We start from the raw sequence: 23,488 nt of genomic DNA, 5'->3' as shown, positions 1-23,488 counted from the left end.
TTAGAACCATAGAAATGTTGTGTTAATATCTAAGGTTATGTATGGACCAAATTATCATACAAATCCAATTTTGTATTCTGTGGTAACTGTAGGATCACCACAGAGATGAGTCACAAAGACATTTTCTTAATAATTTATACATAGGATCTAATAATATCTCCAAATGTGGGGTATAGTCTTTTATTAACATCCAAGTGAGCTGACCAGCCATCAGTCTTCCAAGTTTCACCTGGTGGGGCTGTGGTTTGTAATTTATTTTTAAAAGTCTGTCTGTCACAATTGTCCCCATCTCCTCCTCACCTGACTGCTTAGATTAACCATCTGCATGAGGAATGGTAGTAATGGAGATTTTTATTTGATATATTTATTTGGAACCTGCATTCAGACAAAAGCATAATTTTATGGTGAAATACTAAAGATACACAAATTGAACTATTTTTTTGGAAATCAACGTATAAATATTCACTAATTTTTATTTTTCTAAGTGGATACAGTCATCAGCTCAGGGATTGTTTTCTTAGCACCCCTGAGTCAGCAGTCTGGCTTTTTTGAGGTGAACAGGTCCTGAGGCTTGCAGCTTTTGGCTCACTTTCTGGGGATGAATAAAAGAATGTGAGACCTAATCTTTTCTGTTTCTACACCATCTTTATAACATTATTCTACTTTAGCACTTTTCACCTTTTATTTAAAGGAGAGGTTCACACTCTTCCCCCGTCTTCTCATCTCAGAAGCTGCACAACTTATGGCCACAAATCAAAATCTCAGACTGAGCGAATGCGTGTTTTTTCCCTTCTCGGAAAGGCCTTGGACTTGCTGCTGGGCTTCCCGATTCGCTCAGACTGGGAAGATCATCTCTCCCTTAAAACAAAAGTCTGAAGTAAAAGAAAAGTTAGTTTTTAACACTTAAAATGTATTGTCTTAGCACCAGTTTAATGTACTTTACTTATGAATTATCAATGAGTGTAGAAATTATGATATTTATAGTTTTAGTCCTCAATTTACCAGATATTTTTAGTCCAGGTATTCAGCTGTTTCACCTGGCTATGTAACATGTACACGTTCATCTTATCTTCTGAAAAGAAGTTTCAAGAAAGAATGCTTTTTACACACTTTTATCAATCAAACTTTGTGTCTTAATTAAATACTATCTATTTTCCAGAGAGGGAGGTCCCTAATATAATTAGAAAATAATTTTTAAATTTCTGTCTCCTGAGTATCATCTTCAATAGTTTTTTCTAAATGACAGAGTTAAAAGGTCCACCTGCCTAAAGGGAAATATTTAGTATGAATGCGTGTTTTTCTTCACTTCCCTCTCATCCAATGTTAGGTAAATATCAATGTATCTTTTTTTTAATGTTTGTTTTTCCAGGGTTTTTTTGTTTTTTGTTTTTTGAGGAAGATTATCCCTGAGCTAACATCTGCCGCCAATTCTCCTCTTTTTGCTGAGGAAGATTGGCCCTGAGCTAACACTCGTGCCCATCTTCCTCTACTTTATATATGGGATGCCTGCCATATATGTGACATTTATGTATGACACTTTTATATATATATATTTATATATGACATATATATATGCCATTTATATATGACATGCGGTGCGTAGGCCCACACCTGGATCCAAACCAGCGAACCCCGGGCCACCGAAGCAGGACGCGCAAACTTAACTGCTGTGCCACTGGGCGGCCCCTGTTTTTCCAGTTTTATTGAGATATAATTGACATACATCACCGTATAAGTTTAAGGCGTACAGCATGATGGTTTGATTTCCATATATGGTGAAATGATTACCACAATAGATTCAGCTAACGTCCGTCTTCTCATATAGATACAATAAAAAGAAAAGAAAAAAGGGAGATTTTCTCCTTGTGAGAACTCTTAGGATTTACTCTCTTAAAAACTTTCCTATATATTATACTATAGCAGTGTCAGCTATAGTCATCAAGTTGTACATTACATCTATTACTTATTTATCTTATAACTGGAAGTTTGTACCTTTTGCCCACCTTCCTTCAGTTCCCTCTCCTTCCACCCTCTGTCTCTGGTAACCACAAGTCTGATCTCTTTTTCTATGAGTTCGTTTTTCTTTTATATTCCATATATAAGTGAGATCATACAGTATTTGTCTTTCTCTGTCTCACTTATTTCACTTAGCATAATGCCCTCAAGGTCCCCCCAAATGGCAGAATTTCCTTCTTTTTATAGCTGAATAATATTCCATTGTATTTATAGACATTTTCTTTACCCAGTCATCCATTGATGGACACTTAGGTTGTTTCCATATCTTTGCAATTGCAAATAGTGCTGCTTTGCACATGGGGTTGCAGTTATCTTTTCAAGTTATTGTTTTTGTTTCCTTTAGATATATGCCTAGAGGTGGAATAGCTAGATCATGTGGTAGTTCTATTTTTAATTTTCAGAGGATCCTCCATACTGTTTTCCATAGTCGCTGTAACAATTTACAATCCCACCAACAGTGCACAAGGGTTCCCTTTCCTCCACATCTGTGCCAGCATTTGTTATCTCTTGTCTTTTTGATGATAGCCATTCTAAGGCATGAGACAATAACTCATTGTGGTTTTAATTTGCATTTGCCTAATGACTAGTGATGTTGAGCATCTTTTCATGCACCTGTTGGCTTTTTGTATATCTTGTTTGGAGAAACGTCTATTCAGGTTCTTTGCCCATTTTTTAATTGAGTTGTTTTTTTGCTGTTGAGTTTATGAGTTCTTTATATATTTTGGATATTAGCCCCTTATCAGATATATGGTTTGCAAATATTTTTTCCTATTGCTTACGTTGTCTTTTTACTTGTTGATGGTTTCTTTTGCCATGCAGGAGCTTTTTAGTTTGATGTAGTCCTACTTGTTTATTTTGTTGCTTGTACTTTAGCTGTCATATCCAAAAAATCATTGCCAAGAATCAAGAAACTTTATTCTTATGTTTTCTTCTAGGAGTTTCATAGTTTCAGGTTTTACATTTGAGTCTTTAATCCTTTTCAACTAATTTTTGTAAGTGGTTAAGATATGGGTCCAGTTTCATTCTTTTACATGTGAATACCCAATTATCCAGCAATGATATCCAATTATCCATTTATTGAAGAAAGTGTCTTTTCTTCATTGAGTATTCTTGGCTCCCTTGTCAAATATTAGTTGACCAAATGTGCTCAGGTTTATCTAGACTCTTGACCCTTTTCCACTGGTTATTTGTCTGTTTCTATGCCAGTACCATACTGTTTTGATGACTATAGCTTCATAGTAGAGCTTGAAATCAGGAAGTGTGATGCCTCTTGCTTTGTTCTTTTTTCTCAGGATTTCTGTGGCTATTTGGGGTCTTTTGTGGTTCCATATAAATTTTATAGGTGTTCTTTCTACTTCTTTAAAAAATACCATTGGACTCTTGATAAAGATTGCGTTGAATCAATAGATGGGTTTTGGTAGTACTGACAATAGAACAATTTTAACAATTTTTTAAGAAATTTAACAATTTCTTCCAACCCACAAACACAGGAGACTTTTCCATTTATTTGTACCTTCTTCGATTTCTTTCATCATGTCTTATAGTTTTCAGAGTCGAGATCTTTAACCTCCTTAGTTAAATTTATTCCTAAGTATTTTATTGTTTTTGATGCTGTTATAAATGGGATTGATTTCTTTTTCAGAAAATTTGTTGCTAGTGTATAGAAATGCTACTGATTTTTGTAATGTTAATTTTGTATCCTGCAACTTTGCTGAATTCATTGATTAAATCTAACAGTTTTTTGGTTGAGTCTTTAGGATTTTCTGTATACACTTGTGTGTTGCTTAATGACAGGGATATGTTCTGAGAAATATGTTGTTAGGCTATTTTGTCATTGTGCAAACATCCTAAAGTGTACTTACACAAACCTACTATACATCTAGACTACATGGTGCTATTCTTATGGGACTGCCATCATTTTTGCAGTTTGTTGTTGACCAAAACATCATTATGTGGTGCGTGATTATATAAAATCATGTCATCTGCAAATAGCGACAATTTTACTTTTTCCTTTCCAATTCTGATACCTTTTATTTCTTTTTCTTGCCTGATTGCCCTAGCTAGGAATTTCAGTATTACGTTGAATAGGAGTGCTGAAAGTAGGCACCCTTGTCTTGTTCCTGATCTTAGAAGAAAAGCTTTCAACCTTTCCCACTGAGTGTGATGTTAGCTGTAGGCTTGTCATATATGGCCTTTATTATGTTGAGATGTGTTCCTACTATGCCTAATTTGTTAAGAGTTTTTATCATGAATGGATGTTGAATCAAATGCTTTTCCTGCATCTATTGAGATGATCATATGATCTTTTCTTTCATTCTATTAATGTGATATATCACATTGATTGATTTGTGTATGTTGAACCATCCTTGCATCCCTGGGGTAAATCCCACTTGATCATGGTGAATGATACTTTTAGTGTGCTGCTGAATTCAGTTTGCTAGTCTTTTATTGAGAATTTTTGCATCTATATTCATCATGGATATTGTCCTGTAGTTTTCTTGTCTAGTGCTGTCCTTTTCTGGTTTTGGTAACAGGATAATGCTGGCCTCATAAAATGAGTTTGGGAGTGTTCTCTCTTTTTTGATTTTTTTGGAAGAGTTTGAGAAGGATTGATGTTAATTCTTCTTTAAACGTTTGATAAAATTCACCAATGAAGCCTTCCAGTCCTGGGCTTTTCTTCATTGGGATAGTATATGTATTTTAAAGTAGAAATCCTCACAGTTAAAATTTTAAATTTAAAATCAGTCTCCATCTTGGCCATTTTTAAAAACAAAGGTTAGTTAATGACAGAGTTTTATATCAACTTTGTTATTTTTACTATCACCTCTCCAATATTTGAAACATTTGGCATTTTTCAATTCCTCTTGTTTTTTGGTTCTGGAATCTCTAACTTTTACAAAAAGAGTTGGCTCAGTGAGAGTCAAAGCAAAACTCAGCTCCTCTTGGACTTCTTCTTACATCTAAAACCTCAATAGATATCCAGTGTTTACCTGGAAAGTGGCTGACTGAATTCTAGCAAGGGCTTGAGGGGGTCCTTGGCATCAATACCACTTCTGACACTGATCTGCTTGGTCGTGACAATAGGACAGTGATGTGAATGATGGAAAGATGACAATACAGTCATATGTTACTTAATGACAGGGCTGTGTTCTGAGAAATGCACCAATACACAGTTTTGTTGTGCAAACATCATAGCATGTACTTATACGAACCTACATAGTATAGCGTACTATATACCTAGGCAATATGGTACCAATTTTATGGGACCATTGTCATATATGCAATTTGTCATTGACCAAAATGTTGTTAGACAGCACATGATTGTACAAAAGTTAGAGATTGTAAAGTTTCTTTAATTTTAGAGTATATGGAAATCTATAGGTTTGATTACATGAGGCAAGAGCTAACAGCATTTCCTCAATCAGTGTTATGGTTTCCCAAGTCCTCAGATTGCCCCAATGAAACAGACAACCATGCTTATGAGGGCTTTTTCAAGCACAAGAGACTTTCTTTACTATTTTCCTAAGGTTTTATTTTATACCTTTCTATACCTTCAATCTCCACACACATACCCAAATGTTTAGGATAGTCTTACTACATGCCTACCAGCTCAGGAGGTATAAATAACTACTATCAAACAATTCTAACACACTTGAACATGCTTACTGTGAGATTAGGCAAACTGACTTTGGCCTTACCAGGATCATGCCTCAGCATGCCCAGGTTTCAAGCTGCCTGAGGTCCCCTCCAACACAGTGGGATAAGTTCCTTGTCATCCTTCTGGTTGTACCTGTTGTGCTCTTCAAGATCTTCTTTGTGTGTCCTAGTTCTCTCTTGCCAAGCCTCAGATTGGCTTTGTGAGGGATGACCTTTTTGGGGCTTCACTTCTTTATTATCTTAGTCCTGTTGGTTTGAGGCCTGAGAACTGCCTTAAAAGTTGAACAATCACAGACCTTTGTTGTTTGTCAGATTTGGGGATTCTCCTAAAGCCCCTGCCACCCAACTAGGATGTCAACTCTGTGAAAGCAAAATTTCTGATATCTCCAAATTTGATAACAGTGCCAGCATTCAGTAAATATTTGTTGAATGAATGAATAAACTCCTTAACAACTTAACAAGATTTAGGTTGATTTCTAGTCACTGATACACATGGATTAGATATCAGAGTCTAGGCTTTTGTTGGCATCTTGTCTTTATATCCATAGTCCAGTTTGGACATTTTTTTCTCTAAGCAATTGGTACCCCTGGCCATCCTTCCAGCTCTCAGATTATAGTCTCCATCTGGCTTCTGCTTTTAGGCAATTCCAAATGACAGCCTGAAGTGGAGAGGCCCTAGCTCCTAGGCTGAATCTCTGTGGCAAGGAGTGTGTGACTGTGGCTGTTTAGGAGGGATCTAGGAGATCAGGAAACTCCTCTGCTCAGTCATATATGCAGCAAGTTTCCTTCTATGTAGATGGATGAGTGGTGCCTCCCATTGTCTCCAGGGATGGGTACTCATCCCCAGGCACCAGTGGCTCCTTGCAATACTCACTTACATTTGGCTGATCCCCAGGTGTCAGCATCTCATTATCTTTCAATAACTCCCATGTGTGGACCTGCAGACACATCAGGACCCTAAAGAGGGATCCTTGTCCTCCCCTCCCCTGTTTCATCCCACTCTGGGAAGGGTGGTTTGGGCACCCCTAGACATGTAGGGGGGAAGTTGTGTCCTGAGTAGAATCCCCCTCCCAACCCCTCGTGGTGAGGGGAGGGGAAAGGAATAATTTCCACCCCACAAACTGCCCTCCCCAACGAGGCAACTTCACCTTCCATCCATCTCAGCTACCAGGATGAGGAAGCACTGAGGTGGCAGTGCCAGGATTATTCTTAGCAAGGAAATTATAAAAAAGGAATCTGCGAATACTCTTCCATTAATATTTTAGTCCCTCTGGTACATATCTCCTCTCAATCTATGCCATGTGTTCCTTAGGAAACCAAGAAGCTTTAACCAAACCAAGATTAGAAGCAGATTCTGAGCCTTTTATAAGTGGTGGTCCCCTCATCTCTGAACTGATGGGTCCTAGCACCAAATGATCTCAAAATTCCACTCTAGCACTAGGGTTTTCCAAACTTTTTCTTAAACTGTGCTTATGGCTGAATGGGGAATGCCCTAAAATTTATCTTCTCTTACTGTCTTATATCCTTTCTGAATCAATTTGCACATATTTATGAACTTAAGCAAAAAGAAAGTTCTGTAAAGAAAACTGTGCACCATGGGTCTATAAAGAAGCATGTAGGGGGTTTTGTTTATTTGGTTTTCTTCAGCCACAAAGTAATAGCTACTTTTAACCCTTGGTTCCTTAATAAATGGGTCCATGGCATCAAGATGTTTAAAGTTCCACTGGATCGTAAACTTTGTCTATGAGACTCTTAGTTCCTCCAGGGTCGGCACCATGTCTGTCATGGGTACCACCATGCGCTTAATACAGCGTCTTCCTCATAGTCCATAGTAACAACTGTTTCTTGAATAAGTAAATGAATGGATGGATTTACTTAGCCTGCTTCTCTTAATATTTAAATTAAAAAATCTGTCCTCAAAATGGTCTACAAATCCATTCTTTATCAGCAACCACTTTTACCTGCATTTTATTAGCACCTATTGGTGGTCTTGTCTTTGTGGGAAATGGTGTGACCCATGTAGAATCTGATGATGCCCCAGCTGGCCATGGGACTGCTCTTGGTTAAATGATTTTTAAATCTTCAGACCATCTGTCCATTAGGAATTAATGTTTATTTGGTTTTTTAATAAATGCCTATCTTGGCTTATGAATAAATGTTTATTTGGTGTAAATCTATTTAAATAACCCAAGGCAAAAAGAACTGAAAAGAAAATTCTGTGTTACTGTAGCCATCACACCTATTTTACATACACAGCTGCTTTGTCAGAGATTTACAGTGAAACAAAGGACATGCTCACAAGTGGCAAAATGTGAAAATATGGGAAAGGTTTGCATTAAAGTTGCCTGAATTGAAAGAAACCACCACCTATAGGTAATCCTAGTTTTCCTTCTAACCTTTTAAGCTATGTTTGGGGACAGAAATCTGCTGGGAGAACCTGCCCCCAATTTTTAAGAAATGCTTTGTTTAATCAGTCAATCCACATTTGAAGTTTGCCTGAGGCACAGTGAGCATGATAAAGCAGGACAATGCTTCCTTCCACGGTGATGTCAACGAGTAAACAGCCCTCCTCTCCTGGCACCTTCCCCAGCTCCACGGCCTGACAGAGGCCCTTTGTCATCAGTGATCAGTGGCTGCTTTGTGAGCCTGTATTGTGAGAGTTGCTAAGAACTGACAATCGCTGGAGCAGGTGCTGCTGAGTTTACCACCCTGAGCTCTGTCAAAACCGCTATGTCCTGTCTTGAAGCTTGGTCCCGTAAATGGGGAGGAAGCTCTAATCACACATTTCCATCCCGTTTACACTCGGAGCCGCTCTGGGCAGGTAGAAGGTAGCAAGTTTCCTGTTCTTTAGCAAGGTGGAAGAACTGAAGTTACAGTATCGATTAAACCCCAAAACGCTGAAATTTATTCTTTCAAAAGCCTATTGTTTAGCTATGTAACTCCACTGAAAGCTGAATAGTTGATTTTTTTAAAAAGGGAATTTAATGCTGCCTTCGTAAATGATTTACCTTGTTCAAATCCCTTGATTTTCTATATTGTTTGAAGCAAAGTAATGGCTTCTGTATAACTGATAATTTTAGGAATTAAACCTGCCATTCAATAGTTTGCTCACTTTTTATTGCAAAGAATGTACCAAGGTATAAAAATGCAGAAGTAAAGTGCTATGTAATGATTTTTTAAAAAGATTAATACACCCAGGAAGTCATACTCCTACAGGGTAATCAGTCAACTCAAACCCACTCACTCCTGGAGATAAAGAAGGCATCACAACTAGGTAAGCGCTTTTCTATCGAAAGGTGTGTCTCTTAGAAGACAGTGGCGGAGTGAGCTCCGATCAGTTTAATCAAGTCTCTGGACATCTCTCAGATCTCCATTTGGAGGGAATGGGTGCTACCACAGTCTGTGTGGTTGTGATGTGGTAACTGAGGAGATACTTGCAGAAGCAATTGTTAGGGTGTACAATCTGTGCCCCTTGAAAGGATATTAGTGGGTGTAAAGTGTGGAGGATCAGGGTGCTTTTGTGGGTGTGTTTAAGTATGCTGGCATGTTCTTATCCAGCCCCATCCCACTCCAATGAAATTCATGTCATGCTCTGCCATCTTCTCCCCTTCCCTGTTCCTGTCATTTATCAACTTCCTTTCTCTGAGAAGTTCAGCTAATGGCCAGCTGGCCAGCCCCAGCTCCTGCCATACCATGGGTTACATTGTCACCTGTAACTCCTCTCTCCCTTAGTGACTTAACCTTCCACCTTCTAGATTTCTCCTTCTTAGTACACCTGACCTTCATCCTTATTAAGACATCCAGTGCCTAGACACCTCCATTTTTTCCAGGTTCATGAGCTCCCTGCTGGCCTCACTATTTTGCCTGTGTGAATGCCGCTTTTCCAGTCCTTTTGGCTCTTTACCTCATATTTCTCCCACAACCCCTCTCTCCACACTCTGACTAGAAAATCACATCAGTGCAGCCCTTACCAGAGTCTGTGTTGCCAGCTGCCCTTAGGCCCCCTTACCTGCTTCTTCATTTTCATTCTTGTCTTTCGTTGGCTCCCTCTGCCACCCTCTCAGCAGTCAGACACACTTTTTCCCACTTCTCAACCTTCTGCCCAAACCCTACCTCCTCCACTCTTGGCAGATGGCTTTTCTATCCTCCTTCTCTGAGAAAACAGAAGCCCTTAGGCATGAACTCCATCTTGGCACTTCTTTCTCTCTCCTCTGTCTTTCTTCCCATCCTCCACCCCACATAAACAATTCACCTCCTTCCTTCTCTTCTCAGAGGAAGTGAATCCTTTCTCCTATTCAAGGCTGGTCCCTCAGCTGGTACTTGGACCTCGGCCTCCCATCGATCTGTGCTCCCTCATCATCTCTCCTCTGTCCTGTGTTCTTATGCCACCTCCCATACCTGGATCTGTGTCCTCAGCCAAGAAACACGTTCTCGTCTTTCCCATCCCCACTCAACTCTCTTCAGAAAAATAACAAATCCTTTGACTGATCTTATATACTTACACATATATTCCCACCCTCAGCTTTCCTCCCTTTTCCTCTTCTCCTCCAGGCTTCACTAAGTCTCTCCTTCACACTCTAGCCCATTCCATCTGTCTTCTGTCCCTGCTGTGCTGCTAACATGGTGACTTTTTAATTCCCAAATCCAATCTACTCTTCCTCTATCTTTGTCTCGTTAAAAGGAAGAACTTTTTTCTCTTAGAGAAGCATTGTCCAATAGAAATATATTGCGAGCCACATATGTAATTTTTCTAGTAGCCACATTAAAAAAGTTAAAAGAGGGGCTGGCCCCGTGACCGAGGGGTTAAGTTTGTGCACTCCACTGTAGGCTGCCCAGTGTTTCGTTGGTTCGAATCCTGCGCGCGGACATGGCACTGCTCATCAAGCCATGCTGAGGTGGCGTCCCACATGCCACAACTAGAAGGACCCACAACGAAGAGTATACAGCTATGTGCCAGGGGCCTTTGGGGAGAAAAAGGAAAAAAATAAAATCTTTAAAAAAAAAAGTTAAAAGAGACAGTGAAATTAATTTTAATAATGTATTTTATTTAACCCAATATATTAAAAATTTTATCATTTCAACATGTAATCAATATTAAAATTATTAATGGGTGATTTTATGTTCTTTTTAAAAATTATTTTTACTAGGTCTTCAAAATCTGGTGTGTATTTTACAGTTATAGCACATCTTAATTTGGACTAGCCACAATTAAAGTGCTCAGTAACCACATGTGGCCAGTAGCTACATATTGGACAGTGCAGTTATAGACATTCTTCTCTCACTTACTTCTGGAAACATTCTCTCCTGGCCCTTCTACCTTTCCATCCATTCCTTCTCAGTGTTCCATCTTCCAGCCCCTCCCGTGCTGTTGATCCTCAGGATTTCGACTTTGCCCATCCTCTCTTTTTGCCGTAAATCCTCTCCCTAATTAACCTCCATTTATCCTACCCTGATTGGATACCCTGGCTGATGATTCTCAAGGCCATATCTCTGAGTCCCACCTCTCAGGTGAACTTGTGACTAATATAGCCAACCCACGGACGTGCAATGCTTGACATGCCAAACTGAACTCATCATCCTTCTTCATAAATCTTTTCCTCTTGTCTCGGTCAATGGTGCCACCATCCACCCAGATGCCAAGCAGAAAACTGGTCTTCCACTTGCACTGCTCCTCCTCCTTCATCCCCTAGAGCCAATCAGTTACAAAGTCCTTGAAGTCTACTTCACCAATATTTCTCCAAGTATGCACTTGTTTCCTTCTCCACAACCACTGCTTTAGTCAAGATCTTCATCATCCGTCCCTTGGATTATTGCAGTGGCCTCTTCAATAGTCTGCCCACCTTTACTCATAGTTCCCTCCGCTCTATCCTTTATGCCCTCAAAATTTTTTATGGCCAAATAATTTGATATTTACCTATAATGGCCAAGTCTTGAACTATATCTCCATTTTTTTTTTTAAGGGTTGTATTATAGGCATCAGCCAAGAGCATTTTCAAGATGGCAGGCTTCTCTCAGGGCATCCCATAGTTCTCCTGCTTGACTTTCTTCCACTCCACTTCACCACTGAGCAGCTCTACTGTTGGTTCTGGAAGGCTTAGGAATACATTTAACAGAATCCAGTTCCTCTTGTTTCGATAATAGAGAGCCCCCATGGCTTTGGAGACTTTTCCTAAACCTGGACGTATACTAGAGCAGTGGTTGTTAATCTCTCTTTCTCGCATCACAGACATCTCTGAAAACCTGATCAAGGCATGCCTCCTTTCCCCAGAAAAATGCACATGTGCAAACACAATTTGGCACGAGTGTCAGGAGGTTCACCGAGTCCCTGAAGCCCATCCGTGGAGTGATAGATAGATACTTCTAAAATAGTGCTTGGGTCGTCTACTGGTCCCTACCTAAAACCAGGGTCAGGAGTAGCTTGGCTTCCCAAGACATTTCGAAAACTCTTAGAGCATTTTGTGGCACATTTTGGAATCTGAAGAAAGCTATGTTTCCTCCAAGGACACTTTGAACATTGTCTGACTAACAACACTAAAAACAATTCCAAACTTGCATTTCTTGGCTAAATGTAGCTGAGTTTCTCCCCACCCACACCCGTCTTTATAGAAGCTGCTTGGAACAACTTTGTTTCTCTCTGGCTTTCTGAGCCTTTTCCCCAGTTGGCTTTCACATTGCCCCCATCTCAGGTCTGTGACTGACTTTCGTAACCTCCTGAGTCACTTCAGAAGCTTCCCTAAGAGCATTGGCTCTGAACTCTCTCGTGCGCATCTCAGGTCATTGTGTGCTCTGCTCCAACCCTTGTTTTGCCAGCCTAATACCCAGGGAGGGGACAAGGAGGGGCAAACACCCAGGCACTGGCCACCCTTGGGGGCCTTTGTGGAGTGAAAGCCCATGTCAGGGTAACACTCTACAAATCTTCAAGTGAGTCTAATCTTTCTTTTCAGTAGCCCAGCTGCTGGACAACGAGATTACAATAGGGATTGACCTTCCATGGTCCTTCCCTGCCCACAGAGTGTGCCATTTCCACAGGGGACATGGGGCACAAAGTAGTGACTCTACCCACGGGTGTGGAATGGATCTTCAGCAGCCTGCACCCGTAGCACTGGGCAAGCATAGGGTTGCCTCATTACTTAACAGAAAGTCACATGCTTGAGACCGCAGGCCTCTCCTTGAGTTTCCTGCCTCCCCTCTCTCTTCCTTGGCAGAGTTCCTCTCCTGCTCTCTCTGAACTCAAGCCTGTCCATCATCCTCGCTCCTGATCATCCAATTTGTTTGCTCGCTAGGCAGGTTCCTTCCTTAAATTTCTTGCCCAGTAGAAACTTTCTCCTTTGTTTCCCTGAGTTGCTTCAAAGCCCCACTTGCCCCCATGAGGCCCCTTTGTGTCTCTGCTCCTCCCACCAACCATCTCCACCCTCTCACCTTCCCAGCTCTTAACGTTGCCGAGTCTCTCTGCTAAATCCCAGTAACACTCACCACCTTCCTGGCTCTCCCATCCTGTGTGCCAACTGGGAACAACCAGCTATAAAGAGTTTATTGGACTGAAAAATGAGTGAATGTTCTCATGCACTCTTTCCCACCTCAGCAAAGCTTTTCAGAGTCACATTTCCAATGGAATCTAAATCTGGAAGGATTTAGATCCACTGAAAAATGCTAAACCTGCAGCGTTTGGCAGTGTTTGAAATTTTTGGCAGTCCCTGCCACGTCTGATGTTACGAACACTGTTTATAGATGCCTGGAAAGAAGCCTTTAATGCTTGTATTGTGTTTTAACTTGCTTTCCTTTGGAGGCAGGGAATTGTCAAGTAAGTATTCACAGCACTCTGGAAAAGCCCAGGTGTTGGATGAGCATCCAGTAATAAACGTTCATGCCGAATCCACAAGCGTGAAGGGTCTATACTTACAATCCGCTGAATTTGCCACAATGCAGGTTTCTTCCTTTTCCACCTCTCATCTTCAGTTTGAAGCAATACAGCTGTAAACATATGCTTGCGAAATAAGAAAGAAACATTCTGAGATTGCTTTACTTTTCAGTTTTTAACTGAAAATCAAGGTGAAAAAAGCATCGGATTGCCTCTATGTGTCTATATATACAATCTCGTGTATATATAAATACACAGTGTTTGTGCTTGTATGCATACTCTATAGACACTGTATAATATGTGACATATTATACAACCTCTGTGTACCCTGAAAACGAGCCCTGCGTTTAATCTCAAATTCTGCCTTATGAACCATGCTACGGTCCTGGTGTCCTCTTGCTCCCATCTCAGACCTTGGCTTGCTTTTGTCATACACTTACACATTCTTAGGTGAAAGAAGAAACCCACGTATTTCATTTGGAAGTCCCACTAAAACAGAAGAAAGAGCAGATGTCCTGGGAAGCGATAATTAACGTGGAGGAAGTGTCTAGTTGTGAGAACTGGCATGCCCCGGCCTCCCGGGTTTGCTCAATTTGGCGGCGCTGACGTCAGCCGGGGGTGTCGTTTTGCAGAGATGTGCTCTCTACCCATTGTTCGGTGGTGATTATCATACCATTTGGTCCAATTATCACTTATGATTACATAACATGTTTTGATTGAAGAGTTTCTGAGAAAATAAAGGTACCTTGTTTTTCCCCAGCACAAAAATGCAAGCTGCTCCAGCAGGCAAGCTGCTCTACCAAGAAACACTGGGAATTATTAGGCTAAATTATGAGTCGAACTTGATTCAGAAACAAAGCATCCATTGTGCGTAACTCCCAGCGACATCCAGGAGGATGTGATTGTTTTTCTGACAAGTTTCTCCCCAGCACACTCTAAAATAAGCAGAGTCCCCAGGCACATTCGCAGAGTCGCAGAGAGTGTGCGGGAAGCATTGACAAGGCTTCCTTTTTTCTCCCTATTCTGTAGGCGCTTTAGTGCAGAGTTTGCCCAGAGACGCCAGGGTATGAGCTTTCTGAATTTGTAGACTGGTGCACTCTTTCATTTCTGTTTTAGTTCTTTGCTGGCATGCTCGGGAAGCATGGTTTGTGCCACACAGGAATGTCTGTTCACTTGGAAAATGCTTGTGCATGAATGAGGTGGTTGCTAATGCAGCTCTAAACTGTACTAAGTTTCTCACTTGGCTTTATTTGCTGCTTACAAGGGGATCAAGGTAATCCTTTCTCTTTGCATAACCCAAGAGCAATAGCTAATGGATTTGGAACATGCAGCGGGAGCTGGTACAGTCTCCCTGCCATCCCCAGTTTCCTGAACTCTGAGAAGGCCGATTTAAGGGAACCCTGTGTTACAAAAAATTGGCCTACTCATAGAAGAGTCCATGAGGGCTTACCCATTATAAAAATCTCTTAGTTAAATTTGGAGGCCCAGATCTCCCAAACTGAGAAGGGAAAAGCAACCTTTGGTATGATGGTAGCTCTTGAACTCGGACCATAACCCTGAGGGATGGGGCACAGTGGGGTTCTCTCTGTCTTCATCCCGTTGCTTCCTCCTTTCCTTTCTGTGTAGTGAGAATAACCTGGGCACTTGGCCATCAGGGCCCATTCCCCAGCCTGGCTTGTAAGTCCCACTTCACCGCATGCCGTGATCTTTGACTACCTAATTCTGAACAGCATTGACACATCCCCGTCTGAAAAATTGCCAGTGGGTTCAGGAAGCGCAGCATCTTCCCTCTCATGCTTGGGGTCCTCTTTAGTTTTAAAAGCAGCCCCTCTGGCTCATGTGTTCTTCCTGGCTCCCAGGAGGAGGGGACCGATCCCTGACTACGATGCCTTAGGTATGGGGAAGCCCACCCCAGTGCCTGTGAATCCAGGTCTCATCATGCAGGACCCTTAATATCAGAAGCTACTTTTCTTGGTGCTGGGGGCACAGGCAAGGGAGGGGGCAGGAAAGAAGAAACCCAGATGGAAGGTCCTCTGAGTCGGGGAGAAGAGAGAGAGCAGCCTGGCACTGGCCTTAGCTGACCACACTGAGAAGCAACTTCGCTGCCTTTTGCTCAACACTGTGCTTCTTCTGGTCACTCTCTGTTCCAGACCACCTGTTAGCAGAGCAGCTCCCCAGCCTGAGAAACTCCAGAAGAACAATATCACCAAAAAAAAGAAACTGGTTGAGGTGAGGAGATTAAGCTATTTTGCTTTTAATCTGATGTTGGTGTTCTAAGACCTGCCTGGTGGACATCACCATCTGCCTGCCCCACAGATACCTTCCAGTGAACCCGAACGGATCCAATTACTCTCTCTTGTCCCCTTTCCCTTCTACATAGCATTGTGTCCCCCATCCCAGTAACCAGAATCACATCGACCGCATCACATTCCCTCAGCCATGGCCCTGGGTCCTATCAGTACTAGCTCAAAAATGTCCCATGTCCTTCAAACCTGGCTCCTTTTCCCTCTACCTAGTACCACTCAGGGAGAACGAGAGCTTAGTCACTCTCTAATGTTGCCTGAGCACTCCCCGTGTGCCAGGTGCCATGCTACATACTTCCCAAGGAGTGTTTCATACATTCCTCACCTGTGAGGTAGGAACTATTATTGTTTCCATTTTACAGATGAAGACACTGTAGCTGAGAGAAGTTAAATGACTTGTTGGGTGCCACTCCCAAAATCACCAAGCTTGTAAGTGGAAAGGGATTTGAACTCAGTTGTTAAGACATGAGGATTATAGCTCCAGTGAACCCAGTGTTTTCTGAGACAGGCTTCCTAACTGTTGTTTTGGCCTTCGCTCTCATCTCCCTCTCAGACACATGCCGGGCTGCCCGCGAAGTTAGCCCTTTAAAATATAACTCTTCCCGCCTCACCTCAGCTTTAAGACCCAGGAGATTTCCACATTGCCGATGGGATCCAAGTTTACGGTTTCAAAATCTTACCCAGGAGCCACCTTCCAAGCTCATCACCTGAGATTCTCTACCACAACTCAAACCTCCAGCCCCAAACCCATTACTCAGTGTTCTCTGAAGCTGCCTTGGACTTTCAAGCCCCTGTGTTTTCATTCCTTCCCTTTAGAATCCTCCTCCTCTTCCCTCCCCACACCCTGGTCTTTCCAAGCCCTTTCCTCGCATCTCCTCTGTGCAGTCTTCCCCGATGCTCCTCACCCTAAACCCTTCTGCACACTCCCCACACCTCCCCTCCTCCACAGCCCTTGTCACACACTACACTGCCATTATTTCTCACTCACCTGTCTCCCTACTACACTCTGAACTCACTGAAGCCAGAAAAATCCATCTGAAAATTTTGTCTTGGAAAAGGGATCAATGAGGAGATTTATCATGGAATATAGCACAGATCAGGAAATGCCACTGAGCTTCAGGAGAGACCGGATCCAGGAGCTGAAAAGCCACCATGCCAAGATGGTGCCTTTTTCTGCCCAGCAGGGCTTTGCATGTGTCTGATGTATTCTTCTCTTTTTCTACGGACTTTCTGAACTACTTTGGTAGACTAAAGGGTGCTACCCAGCACCTGAGTTTACATCCCCTCAGTTAATTAAACAGCCAAGCCTACCAGTGTCCTCTATTCTAAATTCCCAGGAGAAACCATCTGATTGGCCCAGCTTGAGTCACTTGGCCACCAGGACTGGGGGTCACATATTACACAGTTTCTGGGAAACACATGGGGGTGAGAGATGAGGGGTAGGGTAGACTGAGGGGTGGGCAGACACTCATTAAGTTGAAAGGCGGAGAAGGGCTTTCTAGCTGAGAAAGATAAAAAAAGCAAAATCATAAAGGTAGGAAAGCTCATGATATGTGGGCTCAGTAGACATGTCAGCTTGACCGAGGGGTACAGGAGATGTCGAGTTGGGGCTGATTGTGCCCACTCAAGGAGTTGGGGCTTTATCCCATAAGCAGTGAAAGTCAGTGCATGTTTTTGAGTGAGGAAGTGTTGTCGTGGTTTAGGAGAGTTAATCTGATATTTGCAATCGGTGAGCTTTGGAGAGAGAAAAGACTAGAATCAGGAACCTAGAGAAAAGGGACCCACATCTTCTTAATCTTGCGTCTCACCAACCAGAACAGTCCTGGCACAGAGGAACTGCCAATTATACACGTGTCAAATCGAATTAAGAACTGTTATGATCTGAATCAGCCACTGTTCTTTGTCATGGAAGACAAGACCAGAAGAAGAGAAAGACTGTAAACCCAGAACAGTATCTAGTTGTGGAAAAAAAATGCAAATTGTGTAGAAACTTTGTAGGGCAAGCACCAAGCCACAGAGCATGGCGTTTGCCTGAACATTCTGCTCTGCTGATCCCAGCTGCATTTGTGGGAATCAGAGCAAATCTCGGAGGCACCATTCAGCTCACCTAAAGAGCGCCTGCCAAGGCACACGTAGAAAGTGTCTAGACAACCTTGATAGGGCATCAAATCCATAAATCTTGGCTCACCTGAGGAGCCAGGAAGCAAATCTAATTTATTTAGAAAACTCACTGTAATTCTATGTGTTAGCCTGTCCCCTAGAGTTTCAGGGAACTAAAGAAAGGGCTACATTTTATCGTCATCAAGAAACAAAATGTTTTTAGCAAGTGGTTCATTGTCTCACCAGCCATGCGGTTCCCATGAGATCCCTGGCTGCTCCCGCAGTGCGGGTCTGTTCCTCTGCTCTTGCTTCTTCCTCTAAGGGCCGCTTCCGTCTTTGTGTGGGAATGTAGGAGCTGGCTCTCGACCACGTGTTCGGCTACAGAGGCTTCGACTGTCGCAATAACCTGCATTACCTGAATGACGGCGCCGACATCATCTTCCACACAGCAGCGGCTGGCGTTGTTCAGAACCTGTCCACAGGTACCTCGAACAGAGAAACCTCCGTCTGAAAACAGGCTTTTATCTTAGCCCTTTTATGTGGTTTCCCGCTGTTTAGGGGAAGCTTAAGCATTCTCTTCCTTTTAAAAGAGCCATTCCACTCAATTCCAGGCTAGTATCATTTAGTCCTAGAAAATGCTCAGGCCACATTCAGAGTCAAAGCCCTCTTTGTCTCTGACCTTCACCCAGCCGGGTTGTGTAGGCCCTGAAAGGGAGGTGTCCATGTTTCCATCAGCTCCTCAGAGGCTGAGAGGGATGGAGAGAAGATCAGAGAAAATCCTTATAGACAGTAACCAAAAACATGCATGGGGGAGCTGTTCTCCTTAATTATTAACAGTGACCAATTGTTCAGCAGCTCACATTTTCAAGTTTTGTTTGTTTTGACTATTTACCTAGATTTACAGTGAGAATGAGAACAATTAAACAATAAACAAAAATACCTAAAATGTTTCTTAACTATAGGATGACTCTTAAATTAAAAAATAGTTTAGTTTAAAAAGAAACACTTCAAGCAAAAAGGATTCAGAAATTAACAGACGTATCTTTACCACCAGATCTAAATATGTTAACATTTTTTTTTTAAGTCAACAGCACTGCCTCCTTTTTTATTTTTTCCTCCACAAAGCCCCAGTACATAGTTGTATATTTTAGTTGTAAGTCCTTCTAGTTCTTCTATGTGAGCCACCACCACAGCATGGCTACTGACAGACCAGTAGTGTGGTTCTGCATCCAGGAACTGAACCCAGGCTGCCAAAGTGGATCATGCTGAACTTAAACCACTAGGCCATCAGGGCTGGCTCTAAATATGTTAATGTTTTGCATGATTTGCTTCATATCGTAAAACAAACCTTTTTTTTCCCCCCAAATTTTATACTCCTTCTCAATTCTGTGCAGTTGTTAATACATAGATTTTTAGACAGTGAAATCACTGGGCAACACAATGATTTGTCTTTTGGAGGGAGGAAGACCTTGAAATTTTCTATACAATTTCTTAATGTTTTAGCCACATGTTATCAGTTTAGTAGCAGTGTGCTATCTCCGTGTATATCAATGCCATTGTTCACCTCTCTGTTCTTGTGCATTTGGGTGGGTTTATGGTGGCCACTTTGGAAGTCAGCAAACCCATTTGCTGTAGTAGATGATAACATTTTTCTTGTCCTTTTCCCACTTCCTGTGATGTGAGTCAAGTTAGGGCTTTAGGGAGTGAAGCCATGACCTGTGCCATCCAGGCACCCAAGTGGATTGGTACTTTAATAAGTAAAGACAATTAAAAGGGACTCCCTACCTGTTTTCCTACTTCAGTCTTCCCCTGACAATGAGTTAGTGGTGCCATGTTGCTCAGTAGAGTGCTAACTCCAGGTCCCCACCCCGCTCTGCCCAGAGGTGGACATTGAGAAGCCATCATTCCTGGGCCATGGGGAGGACGAAGCATTTTGGACTCTGGAAGCCTCTGCGCTTGGACTGTGCTCTGGACCCACACAGGACAGTGGGAAGGATTGAAGTAGAGCTTGTATGTATTAGATAACAGGCACCAGCTCTTCTCCCAAACTTGGAACAGAATGTGTAATGTAAAAACTCATCTCCCATCTCCCCAAGGATGATTCTGAAAGTGAGAATTTGGCATTTTAAGCTCTCACTTTTGCAAGGCATTTCCAAAGACTCCACACAAAGTTTTGGGGTTGCCCTGAGAGGTGTTTAGGTTCCCTGTTCACCCTCACATGTCTCTCTCCTAGGGAGCCAGAGCTTCTACCTGGAGCACACAGATGACATCCTCTGCCTCACCGTGAACCAGCACCCCAAGTACAGAAACGTGGTGGCCACCAGCCAGATAGGTAGGAGAGTCCTGCGGCAGCTGAGTTTCTCCCAGCTAAGCAGGGACATTGACTTCCTAGCAATTATTGGGAGAGAGAGCGGGTGGGTCGCTGACATCCATCCTTTCTCGTTGAAGTTGCTGGTGATTTTTTGAGCCCTGAATGTATCTGTGTCACTTGAGTTGATGCATCCAGTGATTGGTGATTCTGAGGGACCATAAAGTCAGACCAGAGCCTGATAAGCCAAATCAATGGATGGCCCCCATCCCTGTGGACTTGTGCGAATTTTTCAGACCCCAGGTGTCAAATGAAGAGCCCCATGTCTGAAGCCTGGTGGCTGTGCGCGGCAAGGGTAGATTGCAGTCTGTGTGCCTGGCTCTTCTGTACCCCAGAAAACTGCCAATGACAAATGTGAACCGATTCACATTTGTGAAAAGTTGTTTTTTTTTTTTACCTTTGTTGTTTCAAAGGCAGTTTTTACAAACATACTTTCTTGCTTGCTTTCATTGAAGCCATGTCCATTTTTAACTTTAATTTGGAATTTTCTGATGCTGGTGTTGAGTGCTTCACTGTTAGAAACATGACTTATTGCGGCTATTGTTTTTCCCTGATGCTTCCTCATTGCCATTGCCCACCCAATGCAGGTGATATGACGGAGACCCCAGGTAAGGCTGTTCCATCCGTGAGTAGTTTGAATCTGCACAGCAAAATCATGTCAATGTACCATGTTTGCTGCTTGTATCTAGCTGAATTGCAGATACAAATCATTGACCTCATCAGTTTCCTACATATAGACTCCTCCCCAAGTGTGTGTGTTGGACATAAATGCCCCTGGGTCTCGGCCTCTGAAAGTGCAACAGATGTTCCCTATTGTCTTCCACCTCTGGCCAGGTCAGGCTGTAGGTCTTTTACGCCCAGTCACTGTAAGGCCCCTAACACTTGTCTTAAAAAGGGTTTTAGGTGAACCTAAGTGTTGCGTTGGCTCCGCTGTCCTCCAGCCTGAATTCTTTGTCATGCCTCCCACATTCAGGAACAACACCTTCAATCCACATATGGGACGCCATGACCAAACACACCCTCTCCATGCTGCGGTGCTTCCACACGAAGGGGGTGAATTATATCAACTTCAGTGCAACCGGAAAGCTCCTGGTGTCAGTGGGCGTGGACCCTGAGCACACCATCACCGTCTGGCGTTGGCAGGAAGGTATTGAGGCTGGGCTTTCTGTCCCTCCGCGAGGCTTGCTTGTGGTGTGGGCTGGGCTCCAACCTAGGTGGGCCTCCCTCCAGAGCCCACCTAGGCACTGCCACCAGGTCAGCAGAAACCAGGCTCCTGGGATCCTAGAGAAGCTTCTCATCAGATGCCGCTGTATCTTGGACGCCATGGTCTGGAGAGTGCTGGCCAGGGGAGTCCTGAGCTGGTTAGTGAAGGGTGGCAGGCTTCCTCCTCATACAGATGGCAGCAGCCTCCTTCATTTCTGTCCTAACAACCTTCCTACCCAAGCTTCCTTGTCTTCGGCGCTCCTTCTGGTGACCCCTGGATCCTGAGGCAGCCTTGTCAGCTTCCTTGCCTTATTACAGGAACTGGGACAGGCTTTTACCACCAGAGTCTCAGAAACACATTTTTTTTTAAACATTTTAACTTTTTTGAAATGGCGTTCATCTTATGATCAAGAATATTTAATTCAGCAGGATTTCTTTCTTGCCCTCCCCCAGCACACGCTCAAACACAGAGGCTGCTACTAAATTTATGGTCATCTTAGATTCAAAGATGTGCAATATTGAGTATATTCTCAGGTTGGCAAAAGCAGATCCAATTAGTGAGGACATTAATGAGGTCTGTCTCCAGCCAGGCAGCCTGTATCTGGGGCACGCTGAGACAGGCACGCACAGGGGTGGCACTTCTCCAATCCAGGGCTTCTAGAGTCCCATTATCTCAGCATCTTCCCATGGAGGGGGCGAGGAGAGGGGACTGTAGAGGGATGAGCACAGGGGGAGGAAAGTTCCAATCCCTCCTGAGCCCCTATATGAGAAAAAGATGTTGGGGACCTGCAGACTTTTATGATGAAACTCACTCATCCTAGTCCATCCATTTCTCATTTTCTTGTTCATCCGTATATTGTGTCCAAAAGGCCCCATAATCTATATCCTGGGGATCCAGATTCATTCTTCATGATGTCAAGTGGCCATCTGATTAAATAGACTCAGCCCCAGATGAAAAATTGAGTATCTTAATGATGGACTCATAGCACTTAAGAGTTGGAAGGACTAGAGAAGTCTTCCTGCTCAGTCACAATCCATCCCATTGAGAAATTTCTCCAGGTGCATTTCTGAGAGGCCAGTTTCCATCCTCTGCTTGGATACTTACAAGGATGCAGCTCATCACTCCACAAGGCAGCCTGCCCACTGTTGGAAAGCTCATAAACCCCTAGCCTATGTGAGGTAATTCATAATGCCGTAATGTCATAATGACTTTTTTCTGTGGTATTAACTCTACTCCCTGTGGTAGCCAAGATCAAGTCATTCCTAGTTCCTTGGAAGAAAGTTACCACATCAGTCCCCACACAGTATTGTCTTTTCAGGTCAGGTTCACTCTCCTCACTTCCCTCACCTGTCCCTTTGGGCAGTACCTCCTCTGGCCCTTCCCTAACACAGACTCTTGCTCACCTGGGACCCCTTCTTGATCTCCCGTTGGAGAATCGGTGGAGCCAGGGTTTATAAACACACTCCCAGGAAAAAGAGAAACCTTCTTTTGGTGACTTTCTCCCATTGTCTTTGTTGGAATCAGCGCTTGGGTCTGTAAGGAAGCCTTCTGAGCCAGTGACAATATCTAACGGCCTGTCACCAACCACCAACTCTTCTGAGTTGATTGTGTGTGATTTTTCTCTCATGTCTAGTCTTGCTTACAGATAAAGTGTTTTGAGGGAGGTTTATGTACTTTTTTGTTATCATTAGCATATTATTCCTTCCTTATTTGTTAAAGAGTTATTTTGTGGAACTCTTAGGGGTATGTGTGTCTACGTATATGTATGTGTGTGTGTGTGTGTGTAAGAATAAACAAAATAAAATGGAGTAAGAAAATGAGCTTATTATATGAAATTCATGTTGTCAGGTACAAGATACTTGTATGAAATTTGTTCTGAGTAGAAGCCAATGCATAGAGGGAGACAGGCATCTCCACAATTAGAAGGGTCCATGAGATTAAAACAAGGAGAAAACAAACAGTGGCTTAGAGGAAATGTGCCT

At 42.7% G+C, this 23,488-nt stretch overlaps 1 protein-coding gene and 1 long non-coding RNA gene across 6 annotated transcripts in view; one reads left to right on the top strand and one right to left on the bottom strand.

Annotated features, from left to right (window-relative positions):
• Nucleotides 1-23,488, top strand: part of EML6 (EMAP like 6) — a 279,682-nt gene that overhangs the window by 215,338 nt on the left and 40,856 nt on the right. For 2 of the 5 annotated variants that reach the window (XR_011426056.1, XM_023619096.2), the window contains exons 28-32: nt 15,682-15,760; nt 18,287-18,416; nt 20,168-20,266; nt 20,890-20,910; nt 21,276-21,449. Coding sequence is in view for 3 of the 5 variants with exons in the window: in XM_023619096.2 (XP_023474864.1) it covers nt 15,682-15,760; nt 18,287-18,416; nt 20,168-20,266; nt 20,890-20,910; nt 21,276-21,449 (503 nt within the window). In the remaining 2 variants the exon portion in view is untranslated. Of the gene's footprint in view, nt 1-13,459; nt 13,614-15,681; nt 15,761-18,286; nt 18,417-20,167; nt 20,267-20,889; nt 20,911-21,275; nt 21,450-23,488 lie in introns of those variants that run through there. The other 3 variants (XR_011426055.1, XM_023619097.2, XM_070235453.1) reach the window with 2 other exon arrangements.
• LOC138917692 (uncharacterized) lies at nt 10,500-18,273 on the bottom strand. Its single transcript, XR_011426074.1, has 3 exons — nt 18,178-18,273; nt 13,574-13,657; nt 10,500-10,634 (listed from the first exon to the last, which is right to left on the bottom strand). It is a non-coding gene; the product is annotated as an uncharacterized lncRNA (long non-coding RNA).

This window comes from Equus caballus, chromosome 15 (genome assembly GCF_041296265.1).
Source record: "Equus caballus isolate H_3958 breed thoroughbred chromosome 15, TB-T2T, whole genome shotgun sequence".
In the NCBI taxonomy this organism is placed as follows: domain Eukaryota; kingdom Metazoa; phylum Chordata; class Mammalia; order Perissodactyla; family Equidae; genus Equus; species Equus caballus.
Note: the sequence above shows the minus strand (reverse complement) of the source record. Positions and strands in the feature narration are given on the sequence as shown.